This window comes from Astyanax mexicanus, chromosome 18, assembly GCF_023375975.1.
Source record: "Astyanax mexicanus isolate ESR-SI-001 chromosome 18, AstMex3_surface, whole genome shotgun sequence".
Taxonomy (NCBI): Eukaryota; Metazoa; Chordata; class Actinopteri; order Characiformes; family Acestrorhamphidae; genus Astyanax; species Astyanax mexicanus.
In genome coordinates this window covers 22,781,316-22,805,803 of record NC_064425.1, presented here as the reverse complement: position 1 = coordinate 22,805,803, position 24,488 = coordinate 22,781,316, and the positions used below count along the sequence as shown (strand labels likewise).

Genomic DNA, 24,488 nt, shown 5'->3' with positions numbered 1-24,488 from the left:
TTCTGATCTCTATGAATATGAACTTTGCATTATTTGAGGTCTGAAAGCTCTACATCTTTTTTGTTATTTCTGACATTTCTCATTTTCTGCAAATAAATTTGGGAGAAATGTTGTCCGTAGTGTATAGAATAAAAAACAATGTTAATTTTACTCAAACATATATCTATAAATAGCAAAATCAGAGAAACTGATTAAAAAAAAAAAACTGAAGTGGCCTGCTTACAGAGCTGTATATCCGCTTTATAGTATCATGATAAATTGTTATTGTGATACACATTGCACTTTTCAGAGCATATAGTAGATATTTCCAGTAGTTGAAGAACACTGAAAAACAGCTTGTTTTATTGTAGAGTGTCATTAGTTCTGTACTGGATGGAGTACAGTACAGCTTGCTCTAAAGTACAAAATAAAATTAGGAATGTTTAGTTAATTATTTTCTTCAACTTCAACTAGTGGCAATTAATTAAAAGTTGAGAGATTAACCATTAACCATTTAATAATGTTTAATTCTGTAGAAAGTACTGTTAATTGTGACCAATATCGTGGTGCAATATAATAGTATTCCCATATTGTCCACCCCTGACTGCATTGTAGCACAAACAGGCTAAATTGCATAAGCCGGTTGGTTGGGTTGGTGAAGTGTTAATTAAAAGATGCAAATGAATCATCTGCGAGGAATCAACTAACAAAGACTGGCCGGTTCTCCTTTCACTACAAACGAGAACATCCCGAATGGCTGCTTGCAAATTGTGCCTAATGACGAAATTACGAGTTACACATATGCATGTATAGTATCTCAATATTTATCACATGATGAAGCACCTCCTCACGCACAGCTGTGATCTGATGTGCTTTGAACCCGAGCGCAGATGACTCCTTGTGTTCTCCTACGGTCTGTACCTATAAACATCTCACAGCCATCTCTTTAATCATGGCCTAATGAAGCGGCGAGGCCCGCAGGAGAAGTGTGTGTTCCACAATCACTCGGATTCTCTCTCTCATATCCTCTCGCGCGCTCTCCCTCTATCTCACTAATGGCCGCCTCAGTGTTTTGCAGGCGTTCTCGTTCCTGTTTATTAGTTATGGCTCATAGGGCTATAAGTTATGTGTCTAGTTTTCGGATAATTGCGCACTCAGGATTTACAATAACTGAGTTTTGTTTAAAGCCCACTCTTCTGACTCTAGTTTACTCCCAACCTTTACCCTGCATAGGTCCTTAATCTCACTTAAAGCCCACACTCACACACAGTACTTTGTTTACCAGTAATTGGGAAAGTAATTTGTCATGAGCCGGCCATTGATCATGTTAATAAAACTGCATGTGCTGGCCGTTTTCCCCGTCTGCTAATTGTTCAGGCGATGATGTGCTGAGGAAAACGGGTCACGGTGACCATGAACTGCTATGCTTTTTTTTTTATGTTTATTTTTCTGGTGTTTCGTGAAATGTACTGCTGTAGTGATGCAGTTAATGAAAGGCCACTAACTATGTTTTTTTTTTCTTTTTCTTTTTTTTTTTTTTATTAAATGATCATAAGAATCTCTAACGCAGTATTTCCCTAGGCATCATAGTTCAAAAGCAAAACAGAGCTAAAAAAACAACCACTTGCAGAACTTCAAAACTCCAAAATTATATGTTTGAAAGTATCCAAATATTGCTAGAAAATTACATAAACCCAAGCCACAAGTAAAAGCAATATTCAAGCTTTGTTCCTCATCACCCCCATTTTGGTGCTGGGTAGCACATGCATCTGTTAACTGATGTAATGTATCAGAGCTGGGGATCAGGTGCTTTCCTTCAATTGTGGTTCTGACTAGCACAGGCATCTGTTGGCTGATGTATCATAGCTGGGGATCTGGTGCTTTCCTCCAGTTGTGGTGCTGACTGTCACAGGCATCTGTTAACTGATGTACTGCATCAGAACTGGGGATCTAGTACTTTCCTTCAGTTGGGGTGCTGACTGGCACAGGCATCTGTTGGCTGATGTATCAATGCTGGGGATCTGGTGCTTTCCTCTGATTGTGGTGCTGACTGGCACAGGCATCTGTTAACTGATGTATTAGAGCTGGGGATCTGGTGCTTTCCTCTAATTGTGGTGCTGACTGGCACAGGCATTTTTTAACTGATGTACTGTATCAATGCTGGGGATCTAGTGCTTTCCTCCAATTGTGGTGACTGTCTTATGATCGTACATTGTTGGCAGTAGATCAAAGAGAGGTGGTGACTGCTTTCACATGTATTAGAGGAGGCATGCACCTGCCAGGAGCATTGCAGTTGATACAGGGAGCCCTAGTGTGAGTGGGTTGGTTAGTTGAGAAAAAAAAGGCTGAAAAAACTGGCTATTTTTTTTATAACACCCTTGAATTCATAAGAAACTATGAATGAGTTAATGTCCCAATAGTATATACTGTATATTCTTATGCATAAAGCCCGAGTCTAGTATTCCTGCTCTTCCTTTAAACCAGAGCAACTTGGGGGGGAAAAAGAGAAAGCAGAGGAAGAGGGAAGAGTTTGAATTCAGTCTTTGTTTGAGTTTGAGTTTGACTCTCTGAGCTCGCTCTGTTTCTCCACACCCCAAAGCTTTGCTGATTCTCCTCCAGAAGCTTCTGCCGCAGCTCGCAAACCTTGAATGTGAGATATCAAAGAGTTCGAGAGATGCCGCGAGATAAGAACCAAAATTCCACCCTGGCGCCCCTCCCCCTTTCTACCCCACCTCCACTCTTCCCCTCTTTTGATTTGTTTATGCAACGCGGTGCTAGTTCTGCGGCTTTCAAAGACTTTTCAAACCCCTCTAATGTGCTGAGAATGAGACAGTAAAGAGGCTTTCTGATGCTCGACTATCCTTGGCGCGGCACACATCACAGCTGGGGGTTTTTGTGTTGAATATTTACACGGCAAAACAAACCCCAGAGCCCAGCGAGGCCTTCAAGCATCCGACACGTGATCCCCGCCTCTTCATACAAGCTCCTACCAGGCTCGGTATGTCTTACAAAAGAGACCTTGTGCTTGACATGACCTACTGAGTGGGAACCGGGACTACTTCCCCATTCTTTTACAACTTTGAGTCGATTTTGAAGATATTGACATGCGACTTGAACTTTCCTGCGGATTGAAGAAGGGAAGGGAAGGGAAGGGAAAACCACACGAGTTGTACGAGCGCTGGTTTGAACTTTATCAACAGTACGCACAGTCTCTGTAGAAGTTGTGGTGTAGGGAGAGTTGGTGCAGAGTTAGCTGCAGTAGGTACCTGCTTATTGACTTGCTGCCCACCCCTGTATGAGCGGTGATGAGGACGGTGATGATGGGTAGAACATGGGCTTTCGCATCGATCTCTTCAGCTCCCTACATCAAAGCAGGTGAGTGAAATGAGGTAAAATCGTTAATGGAAAAGTTCTTCACAGACTCCAGGACTGTGTATACTTTCTGAATCTCTAAGACTCTGTTCAGACCTGGCATTAACGTGCATCCTAGGGGGATCCAATAATAATCGCCATCGATTATAAGGACGCATCGTAATCCGATCTCTTAAACCACATTCTGAGGTGATCCGAGCCTCATACGATCACATTATAATTGTAGTGTGAACAACAAAGTGCCTCGATGTGAAACAAAAGACAAAAGTAGTTGCCTCCTCTTGATTTGAACCAGACCAGAGTTCATTTGACTAGTATGTCAAGGAGAGGAAAAAAGAGATTTGAGAGAAGGGAAATGGGCATGAATAGAAGGGGAAATGGACAACAGTAGTGAGGAAGGTTTTCAGTGGTCGGATAGGCCTAAATATTTTGGGTAATGTTAAATTAGTGCTTAAAAATGTTTAAATGTGTTTAAAGAAACCAAAAATGAAACGAAACCAAAGGAGAAATATTATACTGTTTTTTTTTTTTTTCTTCAGTCACATCAAATGCATTCTCACTGAAATGCATTAAAACTTTGATGGCACCTATGATCCTGTCAAAGGTGAAACTGAAACTTTATGTGAAGCATAAGTTCTTGTGCTCCTGCTTTTCTGGTGTGTCTTTCTCTCACACTTGTTCTATCTCTCTCTATCCCTGTCTCTCGCCCTTTCTTTCTTTCTTTTTCTTTCTTTCTTTGTCAATCTCACTCAATCTCACGCTCTTGCTCTCTCTCTCTTCTTGTCTCTTAATCTTTCTCTACCTCTTCCATTTTTTTGTGTTTTTATTTTGTGCTAGTCAGTCTTTTTAAAGCCTGCTCTTATTAACCTTTGCATTCTCCTTTTCCCACTTTTCCTGCTTTCTCTCTTACTTTCAACCTAGTTACTTGTTTAAAGCAGGGGTCTCAAACTTGTTGCCCCTGGGCCAATTGCAGCGCGCAGAACGATATTTTGTGGCCCGCTACTTGAAATCAAATTTTAGTGTTAGTGCGGCCCGCCCACAAGAAAGACGCACCCTCTTCCCATCCACTAGCACATCGCATCCTATTCATTTCAATGGAGAGCCACTGCATACCACGGTGCATGCTGGTTTGCGTTGAACGCAGCGCTGCCCTCTGGCGAAAAAGTTCAGCGGAGCTCAGTTTTATTCAAATTAATCCTGCATCCAGCCAATCAGGGAACAGCAGGCTGTTGATTCACACACATACCAGCCTCACACACACAGAAAAGCTGCCTTTCAACCACAGAAGAGAAGCTGAAAGCGGCAAAGTATGGATTTATAGAACTATAGATTACAGTTAATAAAAAATCTTAACCTTATGATTGACTATATCTGTTGCTTTATTTGAATTCAAAAACATCACGAATACGCCCACACGCGGTGAGCCGAGAGATCCTAGACGCTACCTCCAACGACTCCCCAGATAAGATGTGTTTGGGACCACTGGTTTAACGAAACCAAGAATGCAAACCAAAGTAGAAAAAAAAACATGCCCTTTTTTCAGCCACATCAAATGCATTCTCACTAATCAGCCCAGCTGTCAGCCACTAAATCTGCTTTGATAGCTCCATGATTCTGTCAAAGATGAAACCTAAACTTCAAGTGAAGCATTGATTGTTGTGCATGCACATCAGTAGAGGAGCACAAACTGTTGAAACGAATGTAGGATACAGTTGACATTAAAAAGGTAAACAGTGTGTGAACATATTCAGGCCTTGTTTCGATCGCATTCCGGTCGGACGGTGAAGTGTGTGTTTTATAATATTTGATGTGTTGATCAGCGTGTGTGCGGAGCGGAACGGTACGCTGCAGTAGTAATAGCATTAGGGATCTGTGTTGTTTTTTGTTTGCTGATTAATTTGCTGTTTGTCACTGTTGTTTTGTTCCACCCTGGAAAATAAACGCTGTTGACACACAGCAGCTCCTGCACAGTGGCAGCTTTTGTCTCACCAGGTGCAGCGATTCATTTTCGCTCTCCTGCACATGCTGTCTCTCCTTTCTCTCTCTCTCACGCTTTCTCTACCTCTCTCTCTCTCTCTCTTGCAATCGCTCTCACACTCTTGCTCTGTCTTGCTCTTTCTTTCTCCTTTTTTTTTCACTCTCACTCACTTTCGCATATGTTCATGCCTGTTCTCTTTCTCTCACTCTTGCACTTGAATTTATGCTTTCTCTTTTTCTCTCTTGCTTTTTGTCTCTCTATCTTACTTTCACTTGTGTCTCTCACTCTTTCTTTCTCTCTCTCACTTGTGCTCTTTCTCATTATCTCTTTATTAGTAATGCTTGTTTCTTTATTTCTTTCTTGTCTCATTCGCTCTCGCGCTTGTGCTGTCTCTCATCCTGTCTCTCAATCTTTTCCTACCTTTCCTTAAACTCTGTTTGTTTTTTTTATTTTGTAGTAGTCTGTCTTTTCTAAGCCACCTCTTATTAACCTTTGCATTCTTCCCATTTCTTCTGCTACTGTCCAAATCTCTCTCTTCCTGCTTTCTCTCTTACTTCCTACCTAGTTACTTCTGCTTTCATTTTACTGTCCACTCTTTTTTTCTTTTCTCTAGCTTTCTTGCACTTTTTCTTTGTTTTGACCTTTTTTGAAAGTGGTCTTTATGTGGCTTGGTCTTATCCGAATATAATCATGATGGTCAATACAGATAAACTGAGCAGGTGTGAACGGGTATCTCTCTCTTTATCTCTCTCTCTCTCTCTCTCTCTCTCTCTCTCTCTTTCTCTCTTTCATTTATTTTTTTTCTATTTTATCTCTTTCTGCACAATCCTCCTCATCTGTTAACTTCTTCTCCTCGCCTTGCCTTTCTTTCATTCGTTTTCCCTTTTAAATAGTGATGCACAGATGCAGTGATAGTGATAGTTACTTTCAAAAAGTAATCTGATTATTGATTACTGATTCCCCCTTAAAAAGTACCTTAGATACTTTATGGATTACTTGATTTTAAATGTAACTAAGTTACTTTTAAGTTACTTTTTGCCAAAACTCACTTTACTAGAAGCTTTTCTCCAACTATGGGACTGTTCTGTTGCTCGCTAGCCTGTTGTAGTTGTAGTTTTGGCGTAATTACGGCCAGCAGTTCCAGCAGTAAAGCAATGACTGTAAACGTCTTTCTCATCCATCCTTTCAAACGTCCAGCCAGATGCTACAAAATCTTTTTACTAAGGATCAGGAGATTCGGTTCGGACCGGTTCGAATCCTGTTCATGTCCCTTGCCATCACCTACCGGAACCCTAAAAGAGCACAATTGGCCTTGCTCTCTCTTTGGGTGGGTAGATGTTGATCAGCACAAGGCGTCTGTGAGCTGATGTATTGGACCCGAGTCGCTGCGCTTTCCTCCAAGTGCGCTGTGCTGCATCAGCAGCAGTTCAAATGAGGCTGTGGCGGATTTTACGTGTCGGAGGAGGCATGTGCTAGTCTTCACCCTCCTGGTGTTGGAGCATCACTAGTGATAGGGGGAGTCCTAATTAGTGGGTTGTTCGTGTCAATTGGTAAAAATGGGATAAAAATTAGAAAGAAAAAAAAATTGGTTACTGAATTGGAATTAGTAATTACTCGTTACTGAATAAAACTGTCAGATATCCAAGTAACGCGTTACTGACATCACTGCACAGATCTGATATTACATGTGTATATATCTCCTTATCTCTCTCTGTTTTCCTCTCTTTCAACTCCTTTTGCTTTCCATTTGTTCTCCCCCTTTTCTCTATTACCATATTTCTCTTAACACTTTCTGGTCCATCTCTCCTCTATATCACCCTTTTTTACTGTATTCCCCTCTATCCTATCCTATCCTCTTTTTCACCCTGTGTTTCTTTGGCTCTGTCACACCCTCGCTCCCCCCACTCTCTCTCTCTCTGTTTCTCTCCCTACTGAATAGCTTTAATTAGTCACTGCTGTGTGTTGTCAGTGTTGCAGCGCTGGTTGTTGTGTCCCGGGTGTATTTGTGTGTATGTGTGTGTATATGTATGTGTGTGTGTGTTTGTGTGCTGAGTGAACACATTCAGAGGAGTGTGGGGGAACTCTCTGGCTTTCACTGAGGGAAAGAACGAATGAAAGAAAGAAAGAGAGAAATAGAAACAGAGAAAGAGGTTGAAACGTGCCTCTCTCGCCCCCGTGGAGTCAACGCTGCAGTTTGCCGGTGTTTTCTCCCTGTTAACTCGCGTGCGTCAGAGGAAGTCTCTGAAGGAGGGAAAAAGCTCACGGGTGGGCGGAGTCAGGTGGAGCTCGTACACAAGGCTGGAGCTCGTCCTCCAGAGGGTTAACTCCACTCCACTGGCTTCATTGTTTAGCATGCTAACTGATTCAGTTCTGCTCTGCGAGATGCACGAGGCCTTCTTGAAATAGCATTAAAGCAGAATTACAGGTTGTCAGTCCCGAGTGACTCATCCAGCAGAGGCATGCCTTCTGCAGAGCTGCTGTGGGGACTGAAGTTCCCGCGTTAGTTGTTATAAATGTTATAAACAATGCGGAGTTCCGAAATGCGCTGAGAATAATTTTGCACATGCCTCATCAATACACTGACGAGCTAAATGTCTTGCAACAGGAACTAGTATCGTGTCCCATGAATTTTGCCTTTTGCCCCATGGATGCTGAAGAACACTGTAATGGCCTGCTGCAGGATATGCATGTGGATGTGATCACTGCTATAGAGTCTCTTGTTCTTTTTCTTGGAGAGTTCTAGCCAAGTGCTAGGAGTCACAATCATTACCACCCACTGCACTGTCTATTGTAAGTGGCAATGGCATCTATGATGTATTCCTTCCATATTGATCCAGTATCAGGCCTTGCTTCAAATCTGATAATTCGCATCACCTTGCAAACTGGGCAAACTGGCCAATGTTAAGTCTTGTCTCACAAGATAACACCTCACTACTTTTACATGAGAATAACACTTCATGACCTGTTTGACATTGGGTCATGGGACAGCAGAATGTAGTGTAAAAGACACAATTTTTTCATAAATTCATGTGTTTTCTTTATTCTTTTGTGATTCTTACATTTTAAGCATTTATTATTCTTGTTTCAGTCTAATCTTCATTGCAAAATAACTGCAATAATACTGCAGTTGATCAATATGCATGCATCATATGGACAAAGTATTGGCACACCTACACATTCATTGTTTCTTTTGATATCAAGAGTGCTAAATAAGAGCTTATCTTAAATTTGATTGGAGTGTCTATCTATACTGTCCAGGGAAAATGTTCTATAAAATTTTAGAGCATCACCATCCTACCACATCCCCCCAACTCCCCAAAAGTATGGAATGAAGGGGCGCAGGGTGGTCCAGCAGGCTAAGCACTGCCACTATGATCAGGAGGTCGCTGGTTCAAATCCCAGTCATGCAGCTTGCCATCAGTTTCCGGAGCCCTGAGAGAGCACAACTGGCCTTGCTCTCTCTGGGTGGGTAGATGGCGCTTTTTCCCCTTCATCACTCCTAGGGTGATTTCGATCAGCACAAGGCGTCTGTGAGCTGATATATCAGAACCACCTCTTTCCTCTGAGTGCGCTGTGATGCTACTCAGTAATGCTGCATCTGCAGCAGGTTGAAAAGAGGCGGAGTCTGACTTCACATGTATCTGAGGAGGCGTGTGCTAGTCCTTACCCTTTTTGATACTGGGGGCTTTATACCCCTATAACCCACGCCTGGTCTTAGACATGATGCCAGTAAGTTCGTATTCTATTGGCAATCATTTTTCTACAGGAAATAGACAAGCTGTCAGTGGGTGTAACTTAAAGTAACTGAATCCATTCATTCAGAAGATATGTCCACAAACATTTGAATGTATCATATACCTTACTGGCAGTTAAAGCAACATTATGTAGCATTTATACATAACAATAACAGTTTTTAAATCATTATAATGCTCAAGTAATCCAGTGACGGCCATAGCTTACCCATCTTTTACCAATCTTGAAATGGCTTTCCCCTAAAAAAAAAAAAGAAAAAACATCTCATACGGGTTTCGTGAACATGACAGGGAGTTCATTGTTCTTCAGAGGCTTTCACAATAACCGGATCTAAATCCAATAGAACACCTTTGGGATGTGGAACAGGAGATTTGCGGCATGAAATTGGACCTGATTCCTGTAGGAATTGTCTGACCCAATCTTGTCAACATGGACTAGAATCTCAAAGGAATTGTTTCTAACATCTTGTGGAATCCATGCCACCAGGAATTGAGGCTGTTTTGAAACAAAAGGGAGGCTCTGTCCAGTTATAGTGTAGCATGGTATAGTGATCCTAATAGAGTGCTTGGTGAGTGCATGTTTACCTTTAGTATTAAAAGCCAGCTCCTTTTTGTTATATATTGTAGATATTTGTTGTTATTGGGCTTCTATGGCAAGCGTATATACAGTATAAATATATATTAGACCTAGCATTAGCCTTCACACTATTCTAAACCTGCTGTTTAGTGGTGTGTTAAAGCAAAGAAGTGTGTGCCAGTAAAACAGTGCTTTGGCAATAATTTTATACTGCTTAATATACTAGGCTGTTCTAAGTCTAAGATAAAGACCATCCAACGAAATATTGGAGTGTGTGACTTTTTTTTTTTTTTGGCCAGTCAGTGTAGAAAGAGGAAAGTTTACCTCCAAAAATGGTGGTAAACCTTCCTTTGTAAACCTCCAAAAGCAGCCTAACCTACAACATGGTATCCCCCCTGTATTAAAGTCAAAAGGAAGCTGGTTTAATGCAATTAAAAGTGATTGAAAACATTTGCAGTCTGTCAGAACAATTGAAACTGTGCAGCTTGTTCAAGCAATAAAAGCAGTATTACATGTCGGACTGCTCCTATCCAGATCATTACAGTGACACAGCTGGAAACAGCAGACCTAAGAGAAAAATAACACGGCATGCAAGACCACCTGAAGGAGAAAGACAGGCTGATATTACACTCTTAACAGTAGCTATGAGGGGTTTCACTCAGTCTGTTTCATGCTCTATCAAAGAGAGGAACCGACACTGACAGAACGAAAGAAAGAAAGAACAAGGAAGTAGCTACATTGCTTTAACACACACACAAAGCCCACATTGCTAGCGGGTCAAGTGGTAAGACTGATGAGCAGCAGGCAGTTCTCGCAACCAAATCTAGAACCCCTTTAATGATTGATGTTAGAGCTAAAAAAAAATGTTTATTCACTACACTTTTAAAAAAATTAACATGCTTTAAATTATAATTTTTTTTTAAGCAGTAAGGTAGATTTGTTTGTTAAAGAGACTGAGAAGCAGCAGATAGGTCACTCGATGTATAAACCAAATGGAATATTTTACTATTCACTACACTTTAAAAATGAAAGATGTTTTAATTGGTTCTTTGACCGAGTGTTTGTTGTAAAGATTTCTTAGTATTTTAAGTGGTAATACTGATGAACAGCTGATGGTTTTCTAAATCAAATGCAGAACCATTGTAACGTTTGATGTAAGAACCAAAAGGAGTGCAATGAAAAGTGTACTCGGTACACTTTTAAAAAGTTAACGGTTCTTTAAAATGGTTTTTGAGCTATACATTAGAAGATGTGTTTTTATATGGATTGCTAGCAGGTCAAGTGGTAAGACTGATGAGCAGCAGGCAGTTCTCTTAACCAAATCCAGAATTCTTTTAATGATTGATGTTGGAACCAAAAGAGTGACATTTATTCACTAGACTTTTAAAAATGAATATTTGTGGGGTTTTTTTAGCAATGAGGTTGATGTGTTTGTTAAAGAAACTGAGAAGCTGCCAATAGTTTACTTGATGTATAAACTAAATTGAACATTTTTCTATTTACTACACTTTTAAAAATGAAAGAGGATTTAACTGTTTTTTTTTTAACAATCCAAGAGAAGGAGTGTTTTGTGTAAAGATTGCTTTGCATTTTAAGTGGCAATACTGATGAACAGTAAATCCAGAACCATTGTACAAATCCACTAGGGCTGCCCGATATATCATTTAAGCATCGTCATAGCATAGTGCGCATGCGCAAAAGTCACATCGCAGGACACATGGCTGGGCACGTGTCTATTTTTTCTAGATTTCCAAACTTTAAAATGGGTCAAATTGTGCTGGAACATAACAGGAGGGCTAAAAGGGATCACTAAAAGCACCTTTAATTGTAAGGCTGTATGTCTGAAATAAGTTTCCAGTATGTTTGCTGAAACACACACATCTTGTTAATCCCTGTAGAGAATTACAATAAATGTGGCATTCGTTGGGGATAAGGTGGGGTGATAAGCAGGGTCACATCTAAATTAAGAATATTCTATCGGATAAAAATATTCAGCTATGAATGATCCTGCTGTCGGAACGGAACTGACCGCAGAATTAGCAAATGGCTAACAAGAACTGTTCATAAAAAAATACAAAGTTACAGTCTCAAACTGTGCACCGTCAAGGTCTTATAAAGTGTTAAACCAGTGTAAACAATGCTGCTCCACCTGATACCCTCTTACCAGCGCAGAAAACACACCACTACTATGTCAGTGTCATGACAAGGCCGAGATCGATCCACTGTGTAAATAATATCTGGTATATCAGCAGAGGTCTGATGATATTTTCTTTCCTTTATAGACAATGTAGCAGTAGACAGGCTACAGTGTGCATGAAATTGAAAGTTGTTTCTGATTAAATTAATGTAGATACTCGCAGAAATATTAGATCTAGAAATCTGAGATTAATTATCTAATAAAAAAAAACAAAGTTTACTTTTTTTACCTTTGAATTCACAATGTATTTTTAAATCAATCATTAATATGTCTTTTATGCCTCAGTGAGTCATATAAGTGACATGAAATTGAGTAAATTACTGGCAAAATAAGATATATGAAATTATATTAGAGATTTTTAAATGTATTTAATGGCAATGGTCCAACATGCTTCACCTATCAGGATATAAATAGACACATTTAGAGATAAGCTAACTTATTTATATTTAAGCAGTATTTTAACTTACCAAGTAATTACAGTCTCTGAAATAAATTTACAAGCTTACCTACTGTCTCTGACTAGCAGTTACTCATATGCAGACCCTCCATCAACACAGAGAATGACAAACTTGTTTTAGACCTCTTTCCTTTAGAGCAGACAGTAATAGTACCAAAGCACCTTAGCTTAAATACTTATTACTTATTATAGATTTAGTTCATTTGGTCAGTAAATGTTGATGGGAATTTAACTTGCAATGTAAATTTATTAAAATACAATGTTTCCTGATGTTTTTTTTATGTATGACTGGATATTAATGACAGTATAATTTGAATGTAGGTTTGTTGCTAATATTTAGTGTATTTAGTGTAGCATTTTTAAATATCCTAAAAACTAAAACAAATAAAATGAGACCACTATTTTAAATTAGCCAATATACCTACTCATTTAAGTTAATTGGCTTTCTTTGTTAAGATAACCATTATGGGCAATATTAAGTCTATATTGTCACTGTCCACTAAAAAAACATATCTCAGAAACAGCAACTTTACAGGATCGAGATATTACGGGCCTTATTGTACACCCTGCAAAAGCGGTATCAGGATGCTCGATGCTATCTTGCATCCTGTCAGAAGTCTATTTTCACGCCTTGTGCCTGCGCTGTTAAAATAGTGTCAGAGTTTAGGAATACTGTATCTCTATGCCAATGGGTGTGGTGAGGTGTTTTCAGGTAAATGTTCAGGTATGTTTTTATCAATGTTTCTATCTTGATGGCGGGAAATATAGGTGAGCTACTGACTGATTTAAACCCTGACAACAGTCAACAGTCAGCCGCCTAATCCTATCTTAGCCATGCAGGAGCACCATGTACACTGCGCACCTTCGGTGTGCGTACATCCCCGCTCATTACACACACACACACACACACACGGATGCAAATCCAGCTTTTGCATCAACAATAAACAGAGTAAAGAATAAAATAACATTGTTGTTCTCGTAAATTACGTGCTGGCACAACTTTACAGGTCAGTATAATCTGTTGAGACGCGTAAAAGCATCGCGTTGTTAAAATATCAAAACGCCAAAGTCTTAGTGCAGCTGGCTCTTAAAAGGAATGACAACTGGTTAACTGATTGGTTTATTTCATGTTACATCCAAAACATATTTATGATTAATTGATTAAATTATGATTAAACATGACGTTTGCGCGTTTTGAGTTACTCACTATACCAAAGACACACCAACATGCCCTAAATCCAGCTGTGCGATCCACAATTGACCTGTGTGCTTAACTTTTAACGGAAGTCAATGTAAAAAAAAAAAATGATTAAGAATTTAAATCAGGTAATTTTGACACAATGTAAGAGACAGTTTGTGTGCTCCAATTACACAATTTTTGTACAATATATATTACATATTTATACAATAAACCAATAAAATAATTATTGTGACAAGCCAGCTTTAGCAAAGCTAAAGTCAGGTAAAGCTTTATTGCTACATGTAGAGATTTCACTAGTGTTAAGTCATTTTCTGCACGAATCCAGTGTTTTTTCCTTGTTTTTCAGTTCATCTTTTGTCAGTAAACAAAGTGTACAACGGTGGGTTTAACCGTTTTTATGCGTACTTTGTGATCTTCTCATCTTTCGTCAATGTCGACATGTTTTAAATTGCAACATTTTGTCAGAGTAGTTTCTATTCTCAGAAGTGAGTGTTTGGCTCTTACTCTGTTTTCCTCTCTCTCCCTCCCTCTCTCTCTCTCTCTCTCTCTCTCTCTTCCCCCCTCTCTCAGGTTTACATTCCCTGCAGAACAGCTGTTGTTCTGGCCAACGAGGAAATCGATTACTGCTACTGAAACACCATCATTGATTCACTGAGAGATTGATACTCAGCGCACATCTGCCTCTCTCTCTCTCCGCTGGCCTCTCCCGAAGACATGTCTGCCAGACACCTCCACACTCTCCCTCCATTCCTCCGCCTCACCCAGAGATGAGCTGTTCGAGATTTCCTAATGTTATCTGGGTTTATTTTGAACATGGGAGGACATTGCGGTGTGCTGTGTCCAGTGTAATGGATAGCATTCCTAACTTCCCTTCCCTGGGTGTTCACAGATAGTTGTAATGAATCCAGTAGTTTGTTATAAATCTTATTCCGTGCCAAATCCCAAGTGTTTCTTCACCTAATAAAGACCACCAGGTCTGTGCAGATTACATTACTCAGTGATAACTGTTTAAAATGAGAAGCCACACCTAAATATGTCATGATAGAAACCTATTGCTGTTCAATTGCCATGGTATATATTTTAAGTGACCAGGATAATAATGTTTATTGATATTTGTTGTAATAATTTACACTGGGAATTTACAGGAAAAATGGGAAATTTGATTTGTGTTCTATTTAATTTGTGAAACACAAGCACTTTCTTGTGACGTTGAAATTCTTTCTCGAAATCTTGTTTATAATATTTTGTATTTATTTGCTGACTGTTTTCAATTCAAGTCAATTCAATGCAATTGTTTTTTTTTTTTTTAACAAATCATAAGCACATTTAACGAAGGGAGGGATGATGATGGTGATAATATGAGAGGGTGATGATATTTGCCTCTTAGTGAACAGAATTAAGCTAGGAATGTTTGTGTGATATTTTCAGGTAAATAGTATCATACCTTTAAAAAAAAAACAAGTCCACTGTGTGATGACTAATTAGCTTAGTTACTAAATACTGTATATTCTCACTGTATACGAATATGAATTTACTAAAAATGTGTGACGTTGTGACGCTAGAGGACATTGAAGCTGTTTAGTTCACCAGCATGTCAATCTGTGTGTTCAGTAAGTGTGAAAAATCATCTCCGACCACATGCACTGTGATGACTGTGTTCCACTTTATTTTGTAGTGTAACCTATGGAGACTTGTTAACACCTTAACAGACTTGTTAACACACTCTATAATCGTGAAAGTCTTCATGGGTATAGATTAGGGATAGGACGAGAACAGGCATGATCTTACACGGCGAGAGGACATTTTAGCATATTAATGAATGCACCTTTAATATAGGCAATTCAGGGTATTATGTATTATAAACCCTTTTCACACATGCACAGTAACACAGAGGAGCTGTGTTTGTATCAGTTATACCAGACATTACCTGGATTCTATCCTGCCAGACCTCTAAAGCAAAGTCTAGGTAATGTTAGAGTGAGCCTATGTGGGAGTAGAGCTGCACCTAAACATTGTGGAACATTTTCATGTAGGTCTGATATGAAAAAAAATCTCTTTAAAAGTGTGAAAGGGCAGCTTCGTCTGGATAATGTCTCAATACTAGTAGTGCCACATTCTACATACTAGTGGATCTCAAAAAATAAGAATATTATTGAGAAGTTACTTTATTTTGGTAACTCAGTTCAAAATTTGAAACTCGTACTTAACTCAGTTCAAAATTCTAATATTATATACATATATTACATCACTTATTGTGGAAACTTCACACTATGAAAAAGTGTTTTATCAAGTCCAAAATCTGTGCAGTGTTTCTGTTTTCCTGGAAAATCTTACAGCACTTCATGCTTCCCTCTGATGACAACTTTTATGGAGATGCAGATTTCATTTTCCAGCAGGTCTTGGCAAACTGCCCACACTGCCAAAAGTACCAATTGGTCTTATATAATATTAAAAATTTCTGAGACACTGATTTTTGTGTTTTTATTGGCTGTAAGCCATAATCATAATCAAGAATAAAATAAATAAATCACCCTGTGTGTAATACATCTATATAATATGAGTTTCACATTTTGAACTGAATTACTGAAATACAGCATCTTTCCAATGATATTCAAATTTTGTTGAGATGCGCTAGTAAAAACACGTCTATTTCACTGTGTATAAGATACGATACTGTGTGTAGTCAGGCTCTTTCTGCATTCTCAGCATTTGCATTAGCAATAAGCCAAAATCTTACAAACTCTAAGCTTGATGGAAGATGATGCATCCTTAAAAGCGTATTGTAGCACACATTTTTATACAGCTCTGGAAAAAAGTGACCACTTTAAAATGATGAGTTTCTTTGATTTTACCAAATTAAACCTGTGGAATTTAATCAGGAGGAAGATAGATGATCACAAGCCAGCAAACCAAGCTGAACTGCTTGAATTTTTGCACCAGGTGTGGCATAAAGTTATCCAAAAGCAGTGTGTAAGACTGGTGGAGGAGAACATGCCAAGATGCATGAAAACCCTAGTGAAATAAAAACAGGGTAATTCCACCAAATCTAATTCTCTAAACTCTTAAAACTACTTTCTTTGCACTATTTGAGGTCTAAAAGCTCTGCATCTTTTTTTTTTTTTTGTTATTTCAGCTCTTTGTCATTTTCTGCAAATAAATGCTCTTAATGACAACATTTTGATTTGGAATTTTGGAGAAATGTTGTCCATAGTTTATAGAATAAAACAACAATAAATAGCAAAATCAGAGGAACTGATTCAGAAACTGAAGTGGTCTCTTATTATTTTATTTTTTTTCAGAGCTGTGTACGGTACCTCTATGATAACTCTAATATCTTATGGTAATAGTGCTCCTAACTACTAAAATGATGTGCGTAAGTTTATTCTAATATATATAACATGTAGTGAAATGAAGTTTACTTACAAATCATTTTACTTATTTTGAATCTTATCAAAATAATCAGTTCATTTTAGTTCAGATGCCGCCAGTTACTATCATTACCACTGTACTGTCCTGTCCACTGTAGATGATGCCTTCTATGACTTCTATGCCAGTATTCAGTTATTTAGTCATTTAGTAATTTGCCTAAAAATTTAAGTTGCATTCAATTTGCATTCAAATGTTTTTAAGTAGTGTAAGCCTAACACCACAACACACTCAAACCCTTAGAAAAAGAGTGTTTTTAATCCAATTAAGTGCTAGTTAACGAGATCGTTAACCATCTAGAGTAAGCTCTCCGAATGAAGTGCTGTGTCCACAAAGTATAGCAAAGTCTTCCTTCTTTCTAATGCAGCTCTATTTGTTCCTCACTTTTAATGAACCTGTGCGGTACGATAAGTGATAAATGGGCAGCGCACTGTCCCATTATAATAATATTAGTCTCTTATGGGCTAGCCGGAGCTTTCCCTCATCAACAATCGAGTTTTCTCATTAATGTCGAGTAGCTGCTTGAAGATAACGTTGACCTGCTTTTGAATCCTCTGTAGAGAAAGCGGAAGAAGTCTGTGTATAAATACATTAGAGTTATTATCCCAAACCCGCTCTTTTCAACAAACAGTCAGACTTTCTCGTGCCCCCCGTAATGAAGAGATGCACCTCTTGCTTTCTGCTTTGTGGTTTGAACAAGCCTAATTTGCCCACAGGAAGACAAAATAATAGATGCTTAGATAGCAATAATTAGCCTCTTCGTGTTTCTCCGTCTAGAGAAGCTAATAGAGAGATAACTTTGTTGTTATTCTTTTTTTTTTTTTTTCTATTCTCATTCTTACCCAGTCTGTTTTTCAATCTGATGTGGATGGAAATGTGTCACAGCTATTTTGGTGCACTTTTCTTTTTGTTTGTGAAAGATTAAAGTGGTTTAATTAAAAGTAAATAAAAATAATTGTAACTTAATAGAGGCTTCGGAGTGGAAATGGCAAACGTTTCCTCTGGAGGGATGAGGGATTGTGGCTGCGCATACACTGTGTCAGCAGATCTCACTCTGATTAAGTGCTGGTTTTGTGTGGAAAATAACATTATGCGTAAACTACAAACCGATCTGTGTCCTGTCACTCATTGTTATGCATGCCGAACGTCATTGTCAGCCTCGTTTATTTGTGTTTCGTATTACGCCGAGATCTTGTAGGACGTAGAGTGGAAACAGTAGCTTAGCTTTTAAAAAGGTGTCCTTTTCAATCATTAGGTATATTGGATTATGGCTGTGAATTGGTGCAGAAAATCATTGAAACAAACCCCAGTGCAAACATCGATAGCCCTGCTACCTGATTATTTTACACAATGAAGACCAGTGGTCTGCAGGCCCTCAGAAGGCCGACAAAAATTACCATGTTTTTTACTGGCTTAAATTTTTATTAACAACTTTATTAGAGAACAAATTAATAAAAAATGGATTTTTTTTAATCTCTTTTCAGGCCAATAATGCATTTTAATATGCAAGTTCTTTGTTTTTTTGATATACAATATACACGTCCTATCAAATGTTTGAGATAACTCATTGTGGTCAGTGAGAACGAAAACTACAAACACAAAATTATATCAAAGTTTGTGGTGTATGAAGTTACTTAATTCACCCATCCATTCAAAACCTCTGAAACTAAAAAATGGGGGAAAAAAAACATGATATGCTTCCCTTCGAAAAAAAAAATTCTCCAAAACAAAAATCCATGTGAGAGAAGACACAGTGACCTTTAGTGGATAATATCAGCCTACCATACGTCTGCCGTTTGGTAGATACGGCACAATCAGGTTGAGCTGGATTCAACACCCTTTTTAATATAAAGGTATAAGATAATACAGCTTTGGGAAAAAATTTAAGAGACCACTTTGAGTTTCTGAATCAGTTTTTTTCTGATTTTGCTATTTATAGTTATATGTTTAAGTAAAATTAATATTGTTTTTTATTCTATAAACTACAGACAACATTTCTCTCAAATTCCAAATACAAATACTTCATTTATTTGCAGAAAATGAGAAATGGCTGAAATGACAAAAAAGATGCAGAGCTTTCAGACCTCAAATAATGTAAAAAAAAAAAAGTTTCAAAAATCAATATTTGGTGGAATAACCCTGGTTTTTAATCACAGTCTCCATGCATCTTGGCATTTTCTCCTCCACCAGTCTTACACACTACTTTTGAATAATTTTATGTCACTCCTGGTGCAAAAATATTCAAGCAGTTCAGCTTGGTTTGATGGCTTTTGATCATCCATCTTCCTCTTGATTATATTCCAGATGTTTTGATAAAATCAAAGAAACTCATCATTTTTAATATATTTCCAGAAGTATTCCTTTACCCATCTGAATTGCTGACTGCTTCACTCTGTTTTAATACAGAATGTGTCGTCACCACACATAAAACAAATAAAAGAAGGCACTAAACGAGAGCAGGAGGAGGAGGAGGAGGAAGCCTGTGCTACTGTCCCACACATCAGTGCCCTTGTGGAGGAGATGGAGGACATAACTGGCCCCATTCAGTCTTGATTTCCATACCTGCTTCTTCACAGTCACAGAGGTGATTGATGACAAGGAGCGGACTTGATTAGAGAAAAAGGGAGCAGCCGTAACAAAGTAGCAGCGGCTCTCGTGTGGACTCCTCTGTTTCTATTAACACATTCAATTTGAGAACACTAATGAAAATGCCATTGGTGGGGATGAAAGGTGCGATTAAGCGAAGACGTACCTCCTTCAGACTCACAATAGTGCTTGTTCATGAGGCGGATATTTATGCAGAGTGGTCCTCTCAAGCTTTTGAAGAGCTGAAAAGGGAGATATTTAACAAAAAAAAAGCAGACAAAAAAAGAGAAAGGCTTTTGGTGTTACATAAAGGGAGGCTGGGGATTCGGAGCACTTATGGCGAACCATTAAAAGGATGGTGGTGGAATATGAATGTCTTGCATCTATCTGTTTCTGTATTTTGTTCATGTTAGAAAAAAAAAAAGTGATCAAACCAACCATATGGTAGAGCAGTTAAAACAGTTTAAACAGACCGGCTGCATGAGAGCTGCTGAGAGCTTGAACTGAATTAATACAGGAGCAATGAAAAAAAAAAAAAAAAAAACAGAGCAGCACTGGTTATTTAACCTTTATCTTCTGCTTATCTATTTGATAGAGCATATTTGAGTCACTGTAACTTAAATCTTAAAATGTCTTTTATACAGCTCTGGAAAAAAATTAAGAGACCACTTCAGTTTCTGAATCAGTTTCTTAGAGTTATAGGTATATGTTTGAGTAAAATGAACATTGTTGTTGTTTTATTCCATAAACTACAGACAACATTTCTCCCAAAGTCTAAATACAAAATGTCATTTAAAGTATGTATGTGCAGAAAATGAGAAATGGCTGAAAAAAACACAAAAAAGATTAATTCAGAAACCAATATTTGGTGGAATAACCATGTTTTTAATCACCAGTCCACCAGTCTTACACACTGCTTTTGGATAACTTTATGCCTTTACTCCTGGTGCAAAAATTCAAGCAGTTTAGCTTGGTTTGCTGGTTGTGATCATCCATCTTCCTCTTGATTATATTCCAGAGGTTTTCAATTTGGTAAAATCAAAGAAACTCAACAACATTTTAAGTGGTCTCTCATTTTTTCATTTTTGTTCCAAAGATATATATGGACAAATGTATTAGGACAACATCCAAAATCAAAGGTATTAGTAAAGAGTTTGGCCTGCTTTTGTTGGAGTAACTGTCTCTGCTGTCCACAGAGGGATTTTGGAGCATTACTATACTAATTTAATTACCGGAGCATCTGTGAGGTCTGGATGTTGTATGATCACCACCCCACCTTATCTCCAGCTCTGTGTGCTGCTGTGTGTTCGTTTTCACGGAGACGTGGTTAACGGACTCCATCCCGGACTCCGCGATTGAGGTGAGCGGCATGCTAAGCTACCGCGCGGACCGCGATGCCGGCCTCTCCGGCAAAGTACGTGGAGGTGGGGTGTGTGTTTACATCAACACAGCATGGTGTAACAACGCTGCGCTGATCTCCAGCTACTGCTCGCCGCTGGTGGAGTTTGCTGTAGTCAGAGCCAGGCCATTCTACCTGCCCAGAGAGCTTAGCAGCGTGTACATAATAGCAGTGTATGTAGCACCCAGTGCTAATGCTAACGGTGCTAATGCTAACGCTCTGCAAGAACTGTACACTGTTATCTCCAAACTCCAGAACTCACACCCCGACGGACTGTTTATTGTTGCTGGTGATTTCAATCACAGTAATCTGAAGGCTCTGCTGCAGCTTTCACCAACATGTGGATTTTCCAACCCGTGGAGCTAACCTGCTCGATTGTGTGTATACTAACATTCCCGGTTCGTACAGAGCAGAGCCCCGCCCCCACTACGGCTACTCTGATCATATTTCTGTCATGCTCATCCCAGCATACAGACAGCTCATCAGACGTGCCAAATCAGAGAAGAAGCAAGTTACAACCTGGCCTCCAGGAGCCATCTCTGCTCTTCAGGACTGTTTTGAGCACACTGACTGGGACATGTTTAGAGAAGCTGCTACTTCTGATGACTCCATCAACCTGGAGGAGTACACAGACTCAGTGACTGGCTACATCAGCAAGTGCATTGAGGATGTTACTGTCTCCAAAACCATCACATCCCGCCCCAACCAGAAGCCGTGGATGACTGCAGAGGTGTGTGTGCTGCTGAGATCCCGAGACAAGGCCTTTAAGTCAGGGGACAGGGCTGGCCTCCGAACAGCTAGAGCCAAGCTCTCCCGGGGGATCAGAGAGGCAAAGCGCACCTACGCAAAGAAAATCCACGCCCACTTCCAGGACACTACTGACACTCGGCGCATGTGGCAGGGCATCCAGACCATCACCAACTACAAGTCACCCTCCCCTGCTTGTAGTTTGCGTATCGTCCAAACAGATCAACAGACGATGCCATCTCTACTGAGCTCCACCTGGCTCTCACCCACCTGGACAACAAAGACTGCTATGTTCGAATGCTGTTCATCGACTTCAGTTCAGCATTCGACACCATCATCCCTCAGCATCTGATCGGAAAACTGAGCTTGCTGGGCCTGAACTCCTCCCTCTGCAACTGGGTTTTAGACTTCCTGACTGAGAGACCACAATCAGTCAGGATTGGAAACAACACCTCCAGCACCACCATACTGAGCACCGGCGCCCCCCAGGGCTGTGTGCTCAGCCCACTGCTGTTCACTCTGCTGACTCATGACTGTACTGCAAAGTACAGCTCAAACCACATCATCAAGTTCGCTGATGACACAACTGTAGTTGGCCTCATCAGCAAGAACGACGAGTCAGCATACAGAGAGGAGGTGCAGTGGCTGACGGACTGGTGCAGAACCAACAACCTATCTCTTAACGTGGATAAAACCAAGGAGATGGTTGTTGACTTCAGGAGAGCTCCAGGTGTCCACTACCCGCTGAACATCAACGGCTCTGCTGTGGAAATTGTGGATAACACCAAGTTCCTCGGTGTTCACATTGCAGAGAACCTCACCTGGTCCCTCAACAGCAGCTCCATAACCAAGAAAGCCCAGCAGCGCCTCTACTTCCTGCGGAGACTGAGGAAAGCACATCTCCCACACCCCATCCTCACCATGTTCTACAGAGGCACTGTAGAAAGCATCCTGAGCACCTGCATTACCGTCAGGTTTGGGAATTGCAACACCTCAGACCGCAAGACCCTACAGCGGATAGTGCGGACAGCTGAGAAAATCATCGGAGTCTCTCTTCCCTCCATCACCGAGATCTACACCACACGCTGCATCCGCAAAGCCATCAGCATTGTGGACGACCCCACCCATCCCTCACACGGACTCTTCGCTCTGATGCCGTCCGGCAGAAGATACAGGAGCATCCGAGCCTCCACTACTAGACTCTGCAACAGCTTCATCCACCAGGCAGTCAGACTTCTCAACGCACAGAGACAGAACTGAACTCCCACCCCACCCACCACTCACCCAACACACTCGCACAAAACTAAACTGTACACCCCCCCCTTTACACTCACAAAGAACTGAACTTCACCCACACACACACCCAGTCAGCACACAGAGGCTGACATGACTTTATTTGCTGCACTCTTAAAAACTACAAACTCTACCTCAGTAACTGCTGTGATTATATATGTTACAGTATGTCACACATCTCTGCACCTTATCCCCACTATACACTTTATTATACCGTATCGGTACTGCACTGTCCTGTCTTTAAATTGTCTCGTCTTTTGTATTTATTGTATTTATTGTTATTTAGTGTTATAATTTTATGTTTAATGTTGCACTGTCGTCACTCCTGCACTTTATGTTGTCTATTGCTTGTGGTTCTATGTTGCACCATGGTTCCGGAGGAACGTAATTTCATCACACTGTGTACCTGTACTCAGATGTAATGACAATAAAAGCCTCTTGACTTGACTTGACTTGAGCTCCACAACTTTCTCAAAAGTACTGGATGGAACAGAACCATCATTCCAGAGAGCACAGTTCCACCGCTCCACAGCTCAGTGCTGAGTGCATTAAGCATGCATTATGTTTATCTACTCCAGAAATCACTAATCTATTGGCATTTCTTCTCTACAGGGACTAGACAAGCCATATGTGTGCATTTGAAGCTCTGTGTCAGCTGTAGCTACTGGTGCAACTTAAAGTAGCTGAATCAATGCATTAGAAGGGGTGTCTACAAACATTTGGACATTTAAATTTTAAACTTTTATGAATGTAACATAGAAGAACAAGCAAATAAAAGGTCTCTTTTGATGTTTCTTTTACTGTTTTAGCAATTTGCCACCTTTATTAACCCCTTTTTTCTTTAACTCTTTCTTGCTTTTTATTGTTTTCCTTTTTTCCTTCATGTGAAAACATTATTTTTGAAACAAAATCCATTTCAATGTTTTATTATATTTTATTTTGACTCTTAAGAACTGTGAAGTGTGTTTGCAAAAGTACAAAAAACGTAATTGAAATTTTTTCAATTAAACAACTTTTTATTATTATTATTATTTTTTTTTATTTAACATCTACACTCACATGCCAAAAGTCATGGGACAGGAACTAGTCCATGTTTTTTGTCCCATGATTTCACATGGAAGCTAAAGATTGCTGCAACTACCTGCATTGAACGTGGATGTGATTTCTGTCAGTCGCTTGTCTTGTCTGCACGGACAAGTCTTGCCAGATGCAACCAGTGGCGATCATTACCACCCTGCTGTCACGCCGTCCACCGTGAGTGATAATTCCCTAATGATGTAAAAAAAAAAGAATTAGTCAAATGAGATCCTGATTTATGTTGCATCTGCATACTATAGAACAAAACTCCTCCATGTTCTTTCAGATGTATTCCTAGTACATATGTAAATACAACAATTCACGTCACCTTGCTATGAGCACATTGCCCAGTTTTCAGCCTCACTCACAAGAAAACACCTTACAACTCACAACTTACAGTGTTCCAGTAATCCATGTCCTTTGTTGACATGCTTTCAGCAAATTATT

General features: G+C 39.6%; 1 protein-coding gene across 1 annotated transcript in view; it reads left to right on the top strand.

Moving 5' to 3' along the window:
* Positions 1-18,045, top strand: part of gbe1b (glucan (1,4-alpha-), branching enzyme 1b) — a 193,432-nt gene extending 175,387 nt beyond the window's left edge. Inside the window, exon 16 of the mRNA XM_007236705.4 lies at positions 14,084-18,045. Coding sequence (XP_007236767.3) covers positions 14,084-14,146 — 63 coding nt within the window. The 3' untranslated portion in view covers positions 14,147-18,045. The remainder of the gene's footprint in view (positions 1-14,083) is intronic.
* The last annotated feature ends 6,443 nt before the right edge of the window (positions 18,046-24,488 follow it).